The following is a 21,358-nucleotide window of genomic DNA, read 5'->3' on the forward strand; positions in this document are numbered from 1 at the left end:
GTAGCACAAGTATGATGCACGATACGTTGGATAGTAATCGTCGCCGTTACTTGGTGGCTTCTGTATATTTGTAAGTTTAGCGTAAAACATTTAGTAGATGTATTAATAATGCAATGTATACCTGGTAATCATTTGTTTCTAACAATTGTTGTATTAGAGCCTTTTTCTCCGATTAACATTTTATTAATATTAACTAGTACGCTAAATCTTTTACACAGTAATTAATTAGAAGGTATATCTAATAATTACAAACAATATAATTGAAGGTATATCAGTTGTAAACTATATTTATGTAGAAATAAAAAAGAGTTTGTTTTTTTTAAATACAACTACGTCAAATTACGTAATATAATATTTTCGGTTCATTTGAAAGCGTAATTTTTTTTATCCAAAAAAGTTACAATGAAATTGTAAACCGTACGATAAGGGTCTCGCAGATATCGTTTCTTCGTCTCAAAAAACAAAAATTTCTGTTTTTAACAAAACGATACTGATATCAATAAAGGTAAGACGCTACATTTCTATTATCAAAATCTGTTATTAATTTAGAATTTTTATTTATTAAACAGCTAATAATCATAAGAATTGTATTATTTTTGTAACTGTGAATATGTATTACTTAAAAATAAAATCGGGCCGGTAAGAGATTTGTAACAAATGTTTCTATTTTTTATTTATTATATGGAACGCTTAAACATTGTTTATTATCTATTGTCTATTGCATATATTTAACAGGTATTTTTTTTTTAACTGAATTTGATAATTGAAGTGTAGCGTCTTACCTTTTTTTATATCAGTATCATTTTTTTAAAAACAGTTTTATTTATATTACAGAAATTTTTGTTTTTTGAGCGAAAGAAATGATATCTGCGAGATGCTTACAGTTCGGTTTACAATTTCATTGTAATTTTTTTTCGATATCGCTGCGTTTTGTTAGATTATTCCTTTTTTTTTTATAAAATACTGATTGTTATCTTATGGATTTATTGTTAAAATTTATTGCCTTTCTAAATATATATTATATATATTATTCTAATATATATAATTTTGAAATTCTCAGTCAGATTTTTTTTGTTGATATCATGTACTCCATATCGTATTTTTTACTTACTCCTTTATTACTTTGTAACTGTAACCCTCGATTTTTATCGTATTTTTAAAATTTTGACACATTTTTAAAAAATATTATTATTAAATGAATTTTTATTTTTTTTATTTTTACTTGAATTATTTCAAACAGTTCTAATTGTAGAATAAACATTTTTTGCCGCTCGAATTTAATTCTGTTGTGTGTAACAAATCTTTATTGCCGCATTTGCAGCGCTTTCCTACTGTTCGTGTTTTTTTGTGTTTTATTAGCAGCTATAATCTCTCGTAAATTAATACTTTTATTATTATTTTTTTTTTAAAGAAGTGATGGGAATTAAAAAAATTGTTTCATCTTCAGTACTTTCATTTACTTTTAAAACAAGCTGTAGTATATTTTCATTTAAATTTTATTATTTGAAGTACATTATCAAGTTTTTGTACGAGATCATTCGTAAATTCAAGGCGCCGTTAAGCTACCTAGCAGCGCGATTCGTAAAACCACCTTTTTGGGGAAAAGGTGACGTATTCGAGTCCCGCGGTATATCAAGTGGAAGAAAAAAACGTATAACAAAATTGGAGAGATTTTTTGAAAGTATTCTTTCAAATCTAATCACAAATCTAATTGAACCGAAATATAATATTTTCACGCTTATTTTTTTAATTTTTTCCCCATTTTCATTTCACTTTTAGGTTAGGTCATGTTTAGAACTGTAACGTAGTTCGTTGACTTCGCCGTGCCGCCCAGTTCTGCGGACTTTTACCGGCGAAGTTCTGACGAACTTCTTGAAAAACATCGATAACAGTGAAAACTTCAACTAGAATTGCCCAACAACTAAGTATTTGCTGAGTATCGTTTAACAATCGAAATGAACATTATTTTTTTAGATTTTTTATGAAATATTTCGGAAATAATTTTTTTATGTATTTTTTTTTTTTTTTTTTTTTTTTGTCTTCAGTCACTTGACTGGTTTGATGCAGCTCTCCAAGATTCCCTATCTAGTGCTAGTCGTTTCATTTCAGTATACCCTCTACATCCTACATCCCTAACAATTTGTTTTACATATTCCAAAAGTGGCCTGCCTACACAATTTTTCCCTTCTACCTGTCCTTCCAAAATTAAAGCGACTATTCCAGGATGCCTTAGTATGTGGCCTATAAGTCTGTCTCTTCTTTTAACTATATTTTTCCAGATGCTTCTTTCTTCATCTATTTGCCACAATACCTCCTCATTTGTCACTTTATCCACCCATCTGATTTTTAACATTCTCCTATAGCACCACATTTCAAAAGCTTCTAACCTTTTCTTCTCAGATACTCCGATTGTCCAAGTTTCACTTCCATATAAAGCGACACTCCAAACATACACTTTCAAAAATCTTTTCCTGACATTTAAATTAATTTTTGATGTAAACAGCTTATATTTCTTACTGAAGGCTCGTTTAGCTTGTGCTATTCGGCATTTTATATCGCTCCTGCTTCGTCCATCTTTAGTAATTCTACTTCCCAAATAACAAAATTCTTCTACCTCCATAATCTTTTCTCCTCCTATTTTCACATTCAGTGGTCCATCTTTGTTATTTCTACTACATTTCATTACTTTTGTTTTGTTCTTGTTTATTTTCATGCGATAGTTCTTGCGTAGGACTTCATCTATGCCGTTCATTGTTTCTTCTAAATCCTTTTTATTCTCGGCTAGAATTACTATATCATCAGCAAATCGTAGCATCTTTATCTTTTCACCTTGTACTGTTACTCCGAATCTAAATTGTTCTTTAACATCATTAACTGCTAGTTCCATGTAAAGATTAAAAAGTAACGGAGATAGAGAACATCCTTGTCGGACTCCCTTTCTTATTATGGCTTCTTTCTTATGTTCTTCAATTGCTACTGTTGCTGTTTGGTTCCTGTACATGTTAGCAATTGTTCTTCTATCTCTGTATTTGAACCCTAATTTTTTTAAAATGCTGAACATTTTATTCCAGTCTACGTTATCGAATGCCTTTTCTAGGTCTATAAACGCCAAGTATGTTGGTTTGTTTTTCTTTAATCTTCCTTCTACTATTAATCTGAGGCCTAAAATTGCTTTTTATGTATATAGCAACATAATTATGGTGAACGCGTCTTCCCAAATCAGCCGATTTGGAAGTCGAGAGTTCCAGCGTTCAAGTCCTAGTAAAGCCGGTTATTTTTACACGGATTTGAATACTAGATCGTGGATATCGGTGTTCTTTGGCGGTCGGGTTTCAATTAACCACACATGTCAGGTACGGTCGAACTGAGAATGTACAAGACTACACTTCATTTACACTCATACATATCATCCTCATTCATCCTCTGAAGTATTATCTAAACGGTAGTTACCGGAGGCTAAACAGGAAAAAGAAAGAAAGTGTGACGAGGTACGCGAGCACCTCGTAGGAGGCTAGACCGATTATCACCATCAACTGGTAACAAACGGGATGTCCCTGGGACGCTGTTTTCGGAGGTGCAGTGGGATGCTCATATAATATCTGCAAACAATCGTCCGATTTTCAATTCAAACGGGGTTTTTGTTAGTAGGTTGAAGGCTAACTTTTGTATGCATCAGTTACACTGTCGATCTAACATATCACGGTTATTCGGAAATGTACGTACGCGTATAAAGTTTGTCATCGCATCACGTGAGAAGCGATAGAACGATTACTTTCAAATTTGCAGGATGCATTCGTGTTATCCCAGGGAAAGTTTTAAACCTTCGACCGAGGCCCTGTCTCCTTGAAGGTTAAGGTAAATATTGATTATTTATTCTCCCCCAAGGAGGGTTAAGTTGTAAATTAACGACATTCCTTTTTTGGAAAAAAATAATTAATCCTTTTAATTCATTTTTATATTTGTGCTGCTACGGCAAAGAAATAAGTAATGAATTTTTCGTAATTAAAGGTGTATGTACTTTAGTTACCGTAATTATCTTTTGTAATTTAGTTTCTTTTTCAGGTTTCTATAAAGTCTGAACGCTATAATTATTATTTATCAGTATTATTCTCACAACCATGAGGATAACATACAGCGCCGGTCTAGGGAGTGGAGCCCTCTGCGCACATGGGAATGGCGAACGAAGCGAGCTCTGTGGCCACGAGTTAGGCCCCGAGAGGCTTCGAGGAGCTCTTGAGTTAGCTCCGGCATTTGCACGGGCTGACCTGAGCCCCGAGGGTCCAGATTCTGGCTAGACGGTACGTCTAGTTATTAGTATTTTCAGAAAAGAGAGGCTATATTATGTTGCCTTCCATGCGCACACCCCTCTGTTCCAGCCCTCATCACTCTTTATCGTTGTGTGTGCGCGCGCTCTATATCACATAATAAAAGTTAAAGCAAATACTAATAATTTTTATACTATATAATAATAATTAATCTTTACTGATTAACTGCATCTTCTGTTGATGAATATATAAATCTAATATTAGATATTTTTCTGAAAATGTGTTTCTTTTTTATATAACTAAGTATTTAATTTAATTTATTTAATTTAAGTAATTTTGTAGAAAATAATAATTTTCGACTCGATTAGTAACGTTTAATATTACAAATTGTTTTTATCATTAGAAAATTATTTATTGAAATTTTCAAGTTAAAAAAGAAGTTTATTTAGTCTTTGAACAAATTCTGTTGTAAAATGTTTTTATGTTCATGCGAAGGAGTAAATTTCACCTGTAACGTCTTGTTATACTAGTACGTGAATTAATTGAAAGTGTAGTTAGTAAAATTAAATGTAACCTAAGCAGAAGGAAAGTAGACGAAACGGTTAAGGTAGTTGAATCGCTGTATTTTAAGGGGAAAGTGTTTAGTTTATAATTACAGAAATTCTACTTGTGAGATCGCATAATTGTATATATGATTCATCTGTCTTATTAATTTTATTAATATTTTAATTTCTGTAAAATTAACTTTTTTCTTTTTTTTTTGTTTCAGGTAAGTTTACATTTTGTTAGCGGTCATTCTGTAAACGGTTAGTACTTTTAAAAATATGTATGTAGATATAATTTTCATTACAATTATTATTAAACTTTATTTTAATTAAAATGTTATACAGAAACGTGAATTTCTCTTTTTATTATTAATAAACAATAAATGTGAAATTAAATTCTGCAGTTCATTTTTGAGAATGATTTTTTTTTTTTTAATTTCACTACGAAAATCTTTTTTCGATGTTTTTCAAAATTATTGTGATATGATTAGGTCGCGATTTGATAAGGAAAAAATTTCATTTTAACATGTTTCGATTATTCACTTAATCATTATTGCAATGGATTCGTGCATAGTGGTTTCGTTACTTATTTCGTTTCCGATGAATTTGAAATTTAACACGCTTTACACTAAGGGTGCAAAATTGTACAAGTCCTCATCCTATTTTATTACTTAATTTTATTTCTGTTAAAGTACGCATTATATTTAATTTTTTTTTAATAACTTGGCATAACCTCTACGTAAAACGTGTAAATCAAATCCAGATGAATTATCTTAATTATGTTCTCATAATCAGTGTTGTCATAAAGTTTTCATTGTTGGTTTTGTTAAATCTGCAACAATTACTAAAAAAAAAAAAAAATCTGTACAATAGAATTGCAAAAGATTCAGATAATATTTTCATATTTTGATATTACCATTAACGAAAACTTGGATATTTTTATTTGTATTTCTAGAATAATTACGAACAATGGTGGAGTCGATACATTATTAAAAGTAATAGGGGGGCATAAGCGGTGTTTGAGAAATTAGGCAAGTGCGCCTAGATATCAAGTCTATTATCTGACCCCCACTCCCCCGCCTATTAATAGCGCTAATATGACTACAAGTTTGTACAATTTTTACCAAGAAACCCGTAATTAATGTATCCTCTTTTTACCGTGCTATTGGGTGTTGGGAGGTGAAAATCCGCCGAGGAACTGTACGATGTCTTTTTAGCACGAAACATGAAATCGACTGGATACGATTCAACATGGAGCCGTGCCGTGACACGCTATTTTTTATTCCGCTATTTAACAGAACCGTAAAAAATTATATACGCTGTGTATACTCCGCTGACTGTATCTACAAAGGTTTACTACAGTTGATCTTCCGACGGGTGAAATCTTTCGCCTTCAGTTAGTCGTGATTGTACGCCTCCCAGCAGTCGAAAAAAATCGTAGAAGCCTCTTTCTTTCTCTTTTTGAAAGATAAGTCACTTAAAATGTTTAAGTAACATAGAATTATCAAGGAGATGATAAAAGAGGGTTCTACAATTTTCTTCGAATAGGAGGCGTACAAAAACAACGAAGTGGAGGCGGCAGGTTTAACGTATCTGATAACCCTAAGTATAATTTTTTAAAACCGATAGCGAAGCGCGCGGGCACACACACACACACTATAAATCGTTTATTGATGACAAAAATAAATAGTTAATATAGTCTTTTTTCTACCTTTTCCATGAAAATACACTGCTGAGGCAGTATTCTGGCTGCATTTGACTTTGGCGATCGACTTTATTCGATTTCGATAACGCATCCAAAACTACCAAGTTTTATCCAATTTCTATGATGGGGGGATACGACGAATATATTTGGCACAAATATGTATTCCAGTCGACAACTTGTTTGAGCTCGTATAAGGGCACACATATCTAAAGATAAGCTCTTCGCATCGGTCGAAGATAAAACGTACGACAAACGGAATTCGCACGACTCTCTGACCGGTTTCCTACCCGCAATCCGGTTTTTCTCTTGCACGACTTGACGTTGCCTTTCCAAAACGTTAACTCGATGAAGTACAATTCTATTTCATGACGATTTTTGCAAAACTGATTCCTCGTTATAATTCCGCTTTGTTGTTAGAAAAGCGACGGCTTATTCCTCTGAAGTCGGAAGATCTTACAGCCTCATCCCATAAACGCGTGCTGACGGGTTTACGTGCGCGTTCAATTACAGTACGTAACATAAACCGATACACCAATGTACCTAGCGGTTGAGCGGTTTATCGTTAAACATTACGTTACAGGAGTTTATATTGTAACAAATAACCAAAGGACAAATAGAAGACTACGCCTTTTTGAGTAATTTGAGCATTATCTATCCGTAAACGATCTACGAACTTAAACGTCTTTGTTAGGGGATCGAGATAAGAGACGCGTAATACCTTAGATGTTACGTCTTACTTTCTCGATCGCAAGAAAGTCTTTATCGTTCGTAACTTATCGGGTATTTATCATTCATAAACGTAATCTAGTTACGACATTTTCAGTAATTTTTTTTTTTCAATTTTCCGTAAATATTCAAATCGACAGATGGAAACGACTAATTAATGAGAAAAAACGGAAGGGCGGTCGAAATAAGTAACGAATTTACTCTTGGAAATGAGTTTAATACAAAGGACGTTTTTTTAAAGCCGTGTAAAGTGCGGATGTGCGTTTTAAAATTTGTCCACGGCGCGCTTACTCTGTATTAGTCGAAGTCGTACGCATTTATTTAGGTCTGTTTTACTATTGGATACCTATTTGGATCGTGAAATGAAGTATGAACTCTCCTCTCCGCACCGGTTACGTAATTAATGGACGGTCCGTTGAAAGAATTAACGGGTGTCGTCTATATACCGAGTACGAGTCAAAATTCTTTGAATAACTAAGAACAGTTAACGATTCAAATTTTACAAAATTAATATTTATTTGATTTCAGTCGATGAATCGTAGAAGTGAAACGCTTTTTATCGTAAATCTTTGTAAACGTATAGCGGCAGCGGACTCTTCTAAAGTACGTTCCGTCACATTTGAAATAAACGGTCCGATGATTACGTCAGAAACCGTCTCGCGTACAAAGATAGATTAGACATTTAGTACAGATGAATGCAGGTAGGTTAAGTTTTAACCGATGCGTGAAAGTATTAGCTGTTCAGAAAGCTATTTAGTGAAAAAAATATCCGTTAGTAAGTAATAAAAAATCCCGGTAGATGATTTACTTATATGACTTTCTTGGGTTTACGACTATGCCGCTTTAAAATTATATATATATATATATATATATATATATATATATAGTGTTTCTTTTTACTTCCTTGTACGAAGTAAAAGAAGTATTGTGATCGCTAAAAATGTCGGTTTTCAGATTTCAACGGAAATATCCATTTTCACCATCCTTGAATCCATTTTGACTAGTTTCGGCGTGACGTCTGTACGTACGTATGTATCTCGCATAACTGAAAAACGATTCGCCGTAGGATATTGAAATTTTGGATTTAGGACTGGTGTAATAGGACTAGTTGTGCATCTCTCCTTTTGATTGCGATCGGCCGAACCAAAAGTTCCCAAAAAAGCCCAAAAGTAAAAATAAAAATTGGAATTTTGACTTTTTCTTAACTGCAATAATAAGCCCTTATTGAGAGCTTTTCAACGATATATCACGGGGAAGGCACATCGGTTCAAATCCGACTTCGTATTTTTTTAACTTTTTTTTTTAAATATAAATATATTGATTTATTAATAATTATTTACCTCTGATAGTAAAAAGATTTTTACGATAAATAATAATTCAATAATAATAAAAAAAATTTGAAAACATATCAGACGTTATTAATGAAATAAAATTTTATGCGCTTTACATTAAAAAAAAACTCTGATGTGTACACCATATGACTTCCTTTTATGCTTATTAAATTACACGTACACATTTTTATAAGTACATAAAATTTTATTTCACTAATAACTTCTGATTTTATTGATATATTCTTTTTTATTTTTATTATTGAATTATTATTTATTGTAAAACTTTTTTTAATAATTATTAATAAATCAGTATGTTTCAGTTTAAAAAAAAAAAAAATATGAAGTCGGATTCGAACCGATATGTGCATGGTTATGGATCCCGCACGTTCTCACTTACACCAAATAATTACTTTAGCGACGCGAAACAAAATTAATATATTAACTAATATAAAATGCTGATACGGACACCTCAAAAAAATGTGATGCAATGTGGTTCGATCACAATGCGATTGTGTAACTTTCCACTTTATTAAAGAATTGAAGGATCGTATCTCACTTTCAAATAAGTTTAAATGAAGTGCAGCAAAAAATGTGTATAAGTAATTTAATAGGCGTACAAAGAAGTCACGTGGTGTCCACATCAAATTTTTTTATGTTTATAGCTACGTTCGTTTAAAATTCAAAAACCACTGGCCCGATGTCGTTGACTTTTTTATTGGTATTTGATGATGTGTTTAGGAACAAATACGTGCACCGTTACCGGTTAGATGGTGAGCTTAAACAAACATCATCTTACATTTCAAAAAGTAATTCTTCGTGTAGTAACATTTTAAGTCGCTGAATAATCACTTTCTGTTACATATTATGCGTATCGTTCTCAAATTATAAAAACAAACGAATCAAGATTTACTTTATTATTTCACCGACCGAATACCTGTTACCTGTTATCAAGATATCGGCTATTAAATTGAGCTATTTTATTATATACGATGGCGGTCCAGAAGGCGAGGGCGTTTGTATCTAGCGTGGAAGTGGGTGGGGATAGAGCCGCCATCTTGGCGTGAAAACGTTTCTGCACTCGGTACGCATCAAGCTGTCGTAGCGTGTGGATTGCGATTTTTCTATTTTGTTCTTTGTGAATTGTAGAATTGTACGCTTCAACGGAAAATTTCGCAAGTCGTGAGGTGCGTCCAGCGATTAGTTTTTACTGGCAAAAAACCTCAAACAAATTGAAATTCATCGGCAACTTTGCGAGGTGTACGGAGATGGAATCGGTTTGCTTGGCATTTCTCCCGCCACCACCTCATTCGGTCGCCCGAATGTCTGTGCCGCAAACGGCTACTAAGCCTCGAAACAGTTTAGCGACCGGTGTCCTAAATAGCTCGTAGAGCTTACCTAACAGCGTGAGCGAACTAAACGCTGTGCTATACACCATCGACTTACGTGTCCCAACCGCTCGCTTGTCATATATTTACTAAAATGGGTAGGCGCACCCCGTCAACTACTAAAAATATATATGACACCCATAAATCAAAATTTACTTCGTCTAGACAGCAATTCGCTGCCACGCCTAGGTCGCTGAATGCCAGCAAGTACCTGTCCATCATATTAAAGCGCTTGTAGCCTTAATCGGCTGGTGGTCAGCCATATATATATATCTAGGTTAGCTTCACACAGCAGTACGGTAGGAATCATTTCCCTTAGGTAAACTACTGATGTCGGTCGAACAAAGCAACCGCATCAAGAAGTCCTACACGGTCCGACAAAGCGGCTCTCGCCACATTGACTCGCCGCTTGTAAGTGGCCAATTTTCCTCTTGGCCTCTAAGTTCAAGGGTGGCCCGGGCTCTGGTCCCCCTCACGAGCAGAGCAGTCAAACATGAGGTGTTCATTTGACTGGACCTCCCCGCAGACGCACATCAGTTGCCAGGCGGAACCGAAACAAATATCGGTTCAAACGAACACGGTTGGTGAGCACCTGGGCACCCGTCGCCCTGATACCATCCCCCCAGATCTCTATAAACTTGTACAGGAATCTTTCCTTAGTCGTGGTGTCCCGTTCCAGCTGCCGTGCGTCCATCGGGAGACTCTGTAGCCTCTTTCGAAGGCGGGAGATGGGCAACTGAACGAAACTTAGATCCGGCTTATTGTAATTGCTGTTCCGTTCCGGTACTGGCCCGGCTCGAAACCGCATCCCAAATACCTCGGCCTCCCGCCCTCTTCTGTTCGCCGTTGGTACCGGCTGTATAATGATCATCATTATTCTCAGATTAAGTTACACTTACTATCGGCGCTAGTAATCGCGTCACAGCTGTGAAAAGATCGTCTCGGTAGTGCGAAGTAATAAATCAATGTGTTTTTTCGGTCGGAAACTGTATGTATTAGTAGGTAGTATGCAGAAATATTATACGGTTATAAAATATACGTTCGTTGTTAACGTATTTTTTGAAGTATGAACATTTTACGGGAAAAACAATTTTCCATAATTATTTTTTATATGATTTTATTAACTGTATTACAAAAAGTTTATTTTTAATATATAGTGCGTTTTAAATTAAGTTTTTTTCAGGTATTTGTAGTTCATAAGCGTTTATAACGTCGGCGATTTTATTTCACTTTGAGCTTTTATGTCTATCGGTTTATTTACTTATTAGATGATGAATTATGATCCGATAGGCCTACACGTCTGACGTCCACACGTTATTACTTCATTGGTGCTCTGGGAATTGATTATGATAAATGGCTGTCAGATGAACGGTTTGTTTAAATTTCTTTATTTATCTTTGTTTTGCTGCTGCTCGTTCGGTCTTAAAATTAATCATCGCCTCCGGTCATAACTTCCATAAATTCTGAAATCAGATAAAAAGAAAATTGTTATTCTTCGTGAGTTATTTTCTTTTGGAACGAAAGGCGTGCACAAAAAAAATTACATAGTCATTGAAAAGTAAAAAATTTGTATGTAAATACTAGTTTAGATTTCGTATTATAAGCGTAATTCTGCGTATGGAATTCCCGTTTAAAAGGTTTTTTTAAAGGATTTAAAAAAAAAATGAAATCCAAAATTTCGAAATTAATTTTAGAAATATTGTTTCCTGCTAAACGTTGAAAAAATATTAATTAAAATATAAATAGAACCAGCGTTATATAAATTTCAATTACAAATTGTGCATATATTTTTTTTTTATAAAAAAAATTTAAAAGCGTATGCTCAATTGTTGGATTCTTTTAGCTTTTGAACCCCAAATTAGAACGCAAATATAAATTATGACCGATTGTTATTTTTAAATTCCAGTAAAAATAGTTATTACGTTTTTAAAAATAAATAATGAAAGTGGTAACGTTCCTCGTTGATTTTTTAACACGGAATTGATTTATTATTTTTTTAAATTTGAAAGAGATGGATTTAGAACAGCATCACACGATAACCAAACGACTGCTTTCAAATTTTCAGGATAAATTCCTGTTATCCCTCAAAATATCAACAAAAGTTAACTCTTATATTACGTCTCTGTCATCATGGCAGCAGAAATATAATGAAATAAAATGCACAGTCGATTGCCAAAAGGTAAAATAATGTCAACGTTATCCCCATGTCAGTATCAAGGTCTCAATTGTTATATTTATAATTTTAGTTTTTAAAATTCAAGTATAATTAATGTTATGTGAAGTAAACAATTATAATTATAACACATCAATGTTCTGAGGATGGATTACTAATCCGAAAGCGCTCGAATATACTATTAAAGATCGCTGGTAAGTGGAAACTATTATATAAATAAATTGTATTAATATTTTTTGTATTTTGACGATCTAAAACTAGATTTTCAATCTACGAGGGTCAGTCAAATATAAACCGGATTTTTGTCTTCGCAGTTCTGTCTGGTCGATAGGGTTGTGTCAAAGCAAGAGGTTCTATCGTCGGTTGCGCAACGTGTTATCGTGAAATTTCTTACGAACGAGGACGATAAACTTTTCGAAATTTTGATGACCGCGTGTGCACATTGAGATGTGATGTCACGTACCCGAGACTACGCCTACGAGACTACGAGTCGATAAGTTTAGTGGAGAACGGGAAGCTGTAAATGGTGAGTCACAATCGGCGTTGATGGATAAGCGTGACGGTGACGATAAGTGTGAGGTCGATCTGTGACCTCGCTAAAGACGGTTGATGAAACCGCTTCTTAAGTGAATACCTATCGGTCATGGAAGTTCCCGTTCTGTCACCGTGAAGCACCTCGGATTCCTCAAAGTTTGTGCGAGCGGAAACTCTGGTTTCGACCAGAAATCAAAAACAAGGTCGTTAGGAAATTTTTTACAGCCTTCTCAATCGATTTCGACGAGAGGAAGTTTTTCGCTTCGAATACTCACTCGTGTTTGATGAGAGATGTCCGAGGATAAATTCCCCCGTGTACAAAACTGCACGTATGGAATTCACGTTTGATAAAAGATAAGTCCATCGATAAATTACCCCGTGTCCAAAATCGCAAGTACGAGCCGTGCTTCATAAAGACAAAAATGCGTCCTTCAGCTGGAAAGCTCGCGACTGAAAAGGCGTATGGCCGGTCGATTTTCCGTACGATCGTCGCACTGTGAATACTGCGTTTTACAGCAAGCTCTTGAACAAAGTGAAAACCGCCTATACGGACAAAAGACGCATTTAGCCGATCAGAGATGCGATTCTCTTTTGTTTGGGCCGTTGAAGGATTGACTGGGAGGAAATGGATTCCAGAACAACTAAGTAGTAAAGTTCTTCGACATCGGTTCGTAACACGTCCTCAAGCTTATTATGTAGATGGGATTAAAGTTTGGGAAAAATTTGTAGAACTTGAGGAAGACCGTGTAGAAAGCAATAAATTTGTTTTGTATATTTATTCTGTACTAATAAATGTTAAAAACAAAAGTCCGGTTTGTAATCGGTTGACCTAAAACAAAACAAAAATAATATCATCCACAGTTTTTTTATTGACACAGTACTTGAGCTTACGAGAAGGATCTTATTATTATTCTTTAATAAATTACTGAACCTTTTAAAAACTTTTTCGCAAATTAAAAAAAAAATAACAATATTAAACGATATCATTTACAAAATTTTTTGTCGATGAGTTTTTAAATAATATTAATAAAAATAGAAATATGAAATTACATTTTCTTCAGTTTTGTTTTCATAAATATGTGTTCAGCGCCGTCTGAATTTCAGACGCCGTCTGTTGTGTTTGTTATATATTTTATTTATTTAATATTATCGATCATTAATATGAACGTAAACCGCTTTTAGTTTCGTAATAATTTGTTTATTTTGGAGCAGTTCCAACCGTGGTTTTCTTTGATCTATCCAGGAAATTCCTTTTCTTTCGTCGAGAGCAGGTTTTATGTAGATCCTCATGCACGGCTTGATGTATTATGTACAGTCAGATTAAAAAGTTTATTATTTTTGATTATTTATGTAACCGATGAGAGTATGTTCAGAAATTATCTTAGAAACTTCGGCTCTCTACACTCGACTCGCATCTGTTTTACGAGTTTTTAAGTTTAGAATGATAGGAGGTATCGTAAAAGATTTTAAACCGAGTTATTTAGGAAGAGAATCGCGCCTTTATAACGTAATAAATCTGTGTAAATGATTTAAATTTAGTTGTAGTTCTTTGTATAAATTAGCTATTTATTGTTTATTTACAGATTTGTGTGGGGATGTAAAAATAATAGTAATTTTTTTCTGCGTACTCACCATCAAAGTCAACAGTTCCTGATCCGTCAGAATCGATTTCAGCGATCATCATATCCAAATCGTCTGATGTAATTTTGTCATCTAATTCTTTTAATATTTCTCTCAACACATCTGTCGTTATGTAACCGTTTCCTAAACAGATCAAAAACAATTTAAGCTTAATTTTAGTACAGTCTAGTAATGCATTTTTTTTCTTAATATAAAAAATATTTTGTATTTTCACGCGTTAAAATTTTAACGATAATTTTAATAAAATGGATTAATCATACGAATTTTCAATATATCGTTCACTAAGGTATAATCCAGAAAATAAAATATACTCAAAGCGAGGAAGTAAAAAGCTAACCGAGAGAGGAAAAAGATCAGTTGAGGAGTATAAAAAAGAGGAAACAATCTCGGTTTGGTTACGTCTTCTGTAATAAATTTGATTTTGACAGGTTTCAAGCGAAGACTTTCCATTTTTCACGGTCGTGTGCATCTTCCCTTTCTTCTGTAGAGCTTCAATCCCGAGGAACTACTTCCCTTTCTAATGAGTTTGTCTTCTTCTTTCCTTCCCCCCCCCCCCCGTATTTTCATAAATGATCCTTCACTGAAGACAATGTCTATGTCAACAAAAATGTTTTTCTTCTTTTATTCATTATACTCTACTCATTTTTAATACTTCCACGTTTCTCACTTTCTCTATCGAAAATGCTTTCTGTTTTCTTCTTCACATCCGTTTTCTTTTTGACCATCCGTAATTCACATCTACATTTATGCGAGATACTATTTACAAAAGAACTGCTGACAGACTAGGATGACGATGTTAAAAGAGGATGATTAAAAAGAAGGTTTATTAATAAAAAGAAGGAACATGTTTACGTTCGAGAAAACTTAATAATATGCTGTTGATATCTGTCAAAAGACAAATCAGGACACAGAAATTTATTACGTTATATGATTTTTAAATTCTGCGTATAAATATTCGAGGTAGGTTCAGAAAATAATCGAACATTTTTAATTACGCGCCAGCAGAGATATTTAGTGACTTGCGGTTGACAGCATATTGTTCCAGATAACCTCCTCTGCAAACCACATGTTCTTGGTTTGTTGATATGCCGGTTTAGTTTTCGTGTTATTGTTATTTTGAGCGCAACGTCTTTTGTAATGTGCGATTTTTCGGGGGCGACGATACAAGGTAAACTTTTGGGTAAAACCGGGGAAACATTTCTCCGAAACGTTTCAACTTTTGAAACAAAGCTTACGGAGGTGATGTTATGGGTCTTACGAAATATTACGAGTGGTTTTCACGATTTAAAAATCGAAGATGACTCTCGTCTAGGAAGGCCTTCGACTTCGACTGACGACACCTAAGTTCGGAAAATCAACGATCTGGTGGGTGCAAACAGCCGATTGACTCTCACAGAACTTGCAGAAAAGGTTAGCATCTCCAATGGATCATCCCATGACATTTTGAAGGAAACGTCGAGTTGCAGCAAAGTTTGTTCCTCTTTTAATGACCGAACATCAGGAAAAAACATCAAGTGGATGTTTGACGGTAACTTCTTGAACAAATCGATGACGATGAAACGCTTATGCGAAGGATCATAACGGGAGATGAAAGCCGGGTTTACGGCTACGACATCGAGACAAAATTTCAGTCGTCACAGTGGATCGACAAAGGATCTCAACGCACCAAGAAAGCACATCAATCTCGATCCGATGTCGGTGTGATGCTTTCTCTTTTTTTGGGATTTTAATGGAATTGTGCGCTTTGAATTACTGCCTCAAGGTGAAACGGTAAACCGTTCGTGCTATCAAGGCAACAGTTACGTGAAAAAATCCGCAGAAAGAGACCAGAATTGTGGCGAGACAACTTCACCACGACAATGCACCCGGAGCAGCTTTGTCAAATCGTCAGTTTTGTGCCAAAAATCAGATGACTGTCCTCCCTCCTTGCGATTTTTCGTATTTCCGAAATTAAAATCGGCGATGAAAGGATACCGCTTTGAGACTGTTGATGTTGAAGTAAATTCGTCACAGACCTTAAAGAAGGCCATTTCAAATGAAGCTATCCAGGACAAATAAATAGAAACACTGCTGTAACGTGTGTGAATAGGGAAGGGGAATACTTTGAAGGAGACAAGGACCTATAATCTGCCAAATTAATAATAAAGATTAAAAAAATTAATTTCGGTTATTTTCTTAACAGACCTCGTAGTGTTTTATCTTTAATTAATTAACTATAACTAACCTTCCTTATCGTACAACCGGAATGCTTCACGTAATTCTTCTTGCATCGCTGCAGCATCTTCTTGTTCATCTTCACCTAGGAATCCTGCGGCCAATGTTACGAATTCTTCAAATTCCAGTTGTCCGGAACCTAGAATTAAATATTAAAAAAAAAAAATGATTTCTTTCTTATTATAAATAATATTTGATGCGATAAAAGCTACGAAAATCTTTTCATTTCATACCCGTTTAAATTTATCTGGAAGGGTCGTGTTTATAAACTAGGAAAATTGTCAGGGCCTTCCTACCGAAAAAAATTATTACTGATTTTTATAAATTTGTTCGACTACTAGACCAGCATTTGTTCGCCTATCGGTCACTTTTTTAATACAATCTATTTCGTTCAGAGATGGTTATTTAAAAAAAATTAAAACATGTAAAAAAAAGAAGGTTTTTTTATTACAATATATTAAAAAAAAACCTTTTTTATTACGAGTATGTTTGAATTCATACGATATTGAAAATAGAGTCACGAGTAAATATTTAAAATGAAAATGGGCAACCGGGATTGTCTTTTGCTAACGGTGTAAAATAGTAGGTAGTAATTATAAAGGTAGTGTCCTAATAACGAATAGTGAAATAATGTAATTTCGAACAGTACTTTTTCTTCGCAGTAGTTTAGAATTTTTATTTCATATATTACTTCGATCTCGTCGCAGTATAACGGTTTGTTTTTGATTTATTCTATACATTTTCTTAATCAAATTAATAATTTGTATATAACGCGGTTTTTTTATCGTTTAATCGTTTAATGATAATAAATTTGCTGTTTCAAATAACGGTTACTTGAAAGAATTAGAAATAACGTGAAAGTGGTCGGTCAGATGCGACCAAATTGCAAGAGGAGATGAGATGAGACCTCATAGAGTAATTATTATCACCTCTATTCTGGTAACTCGTTACGGCATCCCTGACTATGATATTTTTCTTTACCTATAATATAAACGTACATGTATATGTGTATGTACGATTATAAATAAAACATAGATAAGTAACCGTGATATGTTTACTTATTACGTACGCTTATGTATATAATACACAGTTTTTACGTACGTAAATAAAACCGACGAATGTTATCGTGCAACTTGTAACGATGACCTTCTAATCAAAAAGATTGAAAACCCCGCAATTCACGATAGAAAAGCCGCCTGAATTACTTTGAACTATCGGGGTGTACCCTTATTTGCCGAGTTATCTATAGGCGGGTACTGTTGTCTAAGCAACGTCTGTCCAGAGGTGGAGAGCGTTGTGTCGTACGCGTAACGCGAGCTACCTATTAGTTTTCATAACATTTAATGTACCGCCCGTATACGCTTGCCGTTGTTACGGTAAGAACGTAAATGAATATGAACTTATAGCGTAAACGAAAAAAACATTCTCGTGTCGCGACTCAAACATTTTTTATAGGTTCAAAAAAAAAAAAAAATGCTCTCAATGGCTCTCTCTCCGCCGTTTTGCACTGCCTTTTATTTGTTAACCTCCGGATCCACCGTTAGGCATTCTTCAGAGGATGAGATGAATGATTTGTGGCGCGTCTGAAAACGCCGTGCCTGACCGGGATTCGAACTCGGGATTAAAACGTTATCGATAAAGTAATATTAATTACGATTAATTGTCAAGCCGATAATAGCGGGGTAAATCAGTATCAAGATGTTTTGATTTCGGCAATATCAAACCTTGGAAATCTAAACGGTTCCTGGATTTTACACGCTATTTTAATCGATTTAAGATTCAAACACATCGACAAACGTATAATGCAAGCTATTTTGTTTTGTATATGTGTTTTTCCATATTTATATTCATATTATACGAATTAAAAATATATTTTTATATTTTTCTTTTAATGAATTAATTTTTTTTTTAACAAATTCTTAAATTTTGTACAGTCAAGAAAATAGCTTTGAAGAGTTTTAGTTATTCATATACTCTAAATATAGTGACAAATAAAAGAACTTTTTCTTTAATTATTACAATGTTATGTTCTTTTTCTAGTTCTTTTTCTTCACATTTTGCGAATAAAAAATTTTTCTCAATATATTCTTTTGTTAGTTTTTTTTCACATACTTGTAAAAAAGAAGGTTTAGTAAAAATAATAATAATAATAATAATAATAAAAAGAAGATGCTTGTACACGGAGTAGCAAGAATTTGTGGAGTGTTACTGTGACGTTAATTGGGGTTGCCAGCTTCACTGTTCTCTTGTTTTCTCCCTGTCATTTTTTTTAGCTGCTAGCTATTACGTGTGCTACATATTCCTTTATTTTTACTTTTTACTTGTTTTTCTTTTTCTTTTATTTTTGTTTGTTTATTTTCTACTTCTCTTAGTTTTTTCTAATTATTTTGAATATAATGAGTTTTTCACTCTCTGGTGATGATAAGAGGTTTATACTTGTAGCTTAATCCTAGTTTACAATCTACTGTTTTAAATTTTATATGCGACTATAGTCTTTGTTTATTTTTATTTTATAATTTACCGTATTTATTGTTGTACGATATAAGTGTGTTAATGATAAAATTGTATCGTATATAATTATAGACATTTCTAAAGATACTTTGTTCGAAAGCTCTTAAATTAATTTTAATTTTTAAGCTCTAATAGTATGTAAATCGCCCGCGTGCACGCACACAATCGCATTATATATATATACTATAACTTGATCCAGGTGTATATTTTCACACTATTTTTTCCCAACGGTGTACTGTTATACTAGATCGACTATAATATTTCTTTGTTGATGAATTCGGAGCTTTTACTAAACATTAAGTCATCAATTTATTAATTAATTCACTTTTAGTATGTCGAAAATAAAAACCCAGTGCTAAAAAAAACAGAAATATTATATATATATATATATATATATATATATATATATATATATATATATATATATATATATATATATATATATATATATAGAGAGAGAGAGAGAGAGAGAGAGAGAGAGTGAGCGGGAAAAAAATAATGTTTTTAGTGAAACATTCTTGTAATACCAGTTCAAGTTCGTTTTTTTGTCGTGTTAATTATGCAGTCAGTAAGAAAGCGATTTTCAGTACTCAAATTGTTACCCTTACATTTTACTGTAATTCTATTTTAATGCGGTTTTGTGGTCGCGTGCGAGTCGAGTTTGTTTTACTTTCTTTATACGACTGTTTTAAATGTACACTAAAAGAAACTGTTGTCGAGTCTAGTCGGCGTTTTGCCAAAACTCACGTGAATCTTTTAGTAAAAGTTAGTCCGAGCAAACATCTCTTTTTTATATATCTGTTGCTAATACTTAAGCAAAGCTTTTTAAATATTCAGTTGAGTCTGTTTGGTGCGACTAATTTAATTTATTTTAATCGTAAATTCAATAAAAGTTATCATCTTTATTTAATTTATTAAATGTAGAACGCTAATTTACAACAGTACACATTTATTGTTTCGATTAACCGTTCATAACTATCGGTAAAAAACTGAAGCTTCCCTAATTAGAATTTTAAAAAAATAATCGCCATAAAAATATTATATATTTTTAATTTGTAAGGTCCATCATTAAGAGTAACGTTGCCGGTGGTAATTCTATTACAAATTGAGTAATATTTAAAATTTTAAATTGTTAATTTTATTTAATTTATTGCAGAACGCGAAAAAGTATAGACATCCCATTTTAGAAACACTCTATAGAGCAATGATTCTTTTTATTTTAGTCGCGATTTATTTATTTAATATTTGTCCAAGGGTTTGGGAAATACGGCTCTTAGGATTCGATATTAACTAACATCTTTTGATGCTATTTGGTCTTATTCGAACCCTCCCTATTTTATCGTTTATAGACCGGATGGCACATTCTTATTATTAATGTCTTTTTAAGTATTTGGATAATTTCATATTCAGAGGTAGAGGAGATAGTAAGCCTAATGGTTTTTTTTTTTCAGTAATGATCTGAACGCGTAATCTAATTGAACTTAAATATAGGAAGATTTTTTGTGTGAAACCTTCGGTGTTAGAGGAAGGCGCGGGGATCGCGCTTACGCGAATAGTTTAATTTGATAGTTGAGGGTTGTAAGTTACGGTAGATGGTCGTAGTTGGCCGTACGAATGCGATGTGTAAATACACAAAATATCTGCCGAGACACTTATATCGGTGGCATCCTGACAAGACTAAACCGATGACGGTATTATGTTAACAAGTTTAGAGAGTCTAAAAGACGGCCTACAGTAAAGCCCATCAAAGCTAGGAACCGCGGGGAGGTGTGGCGACCGGGATCGTCACATGGCGAGTGTCTTCCCCTAGGAAGGGTGTCGGGGTAAATGCGGTTCGTTGATGCCGTTTAAGTCGGGTTACAATCGGTCATATAGATGGCGAGATACTATCACGCGGGTCCCGTATTTAAAAATTTTACTCGGTTTACCTCTTTTCTTCTTGCCTACTTTCAGTTTTTAGTTTTCCTCCTAAGCGGTAGCCTATTTAGGGCCAAGCTTTCGGTAGCCATTGTCGCTTAATTCTGGCTGCTTTAGCGGAGCCGCTTTTGCTGTAACAGAGAGTTACTCTTGCTATTTGACGGAGTTTTTTAAACCGATGAGAAATCGTAAAAGTTCGGGGAAGAATATTAAAACTTATATTAGCTACTTGATTTATCTCCTTAGATATGTACCATCTCAAATTTTTTCAAAAACAATGTGGAATTATTTGTGAAAGAATTTCTACCGATTAAATTTGTACCCGTTCTTGTTTTTTCGTGTAGTTTTTATATTTGTTAATCGCTCTTGAAACTCTTTTTTAAATAAAATGTTACAAATTGCAACGTTTGA

The 21,358-nt window shown here is 33.7% G+C and overlaps 1 protein-coding gene across 1 annotated transcript in view; it reads right to left on the bottom strand.

Moving 5' to 3' along the window:
* Positions 1-11,057: 11,057 nt before the first annotated feature.
* LOC142332006 (troponin C, isoallergen Bla g 6.0101-like) overlaps positions 11,058-21,358 on the bottom strand; it is a 39,518-nt gene continuing 29,217 nt past the window's right edge. Inside the window, exons 4-6 of the mRNA XM_075378063.1 lie at positions 16,530-16,658; positions 14,297-14,428; positions 11,058-11,420 (exon numbers count right to left, since the gene is read on the bottom strand). Of these exons, the coding sequence (XP_075234178.1) occupies positions 11,386-11,420; positions 14,297-14,428; positions 16,530-16,658 (296 nt within the window). The 3' untranslated portion in view covers positions 11,058-11,385. The remainder of the gene's footprint in view (positions 11,421-14,296; positions 14,429-16,529; positions 16,659-21,358) is intronic.

Source organism: Lycorma delicatula, chromosome 11 (genome assembly GCF_047948215.1).
Source record: "Lycorma delicatula isolate Av1 chromosome 11, ASM4794821v1, whole genome shotgun sequence".
NCBI classification, from domain to species: Eukaryota; Metazoa; Arthropoda; class Insecta; order Hemiptera; family Fulgoridae; genus Lycorma; species Lycorma delicatula.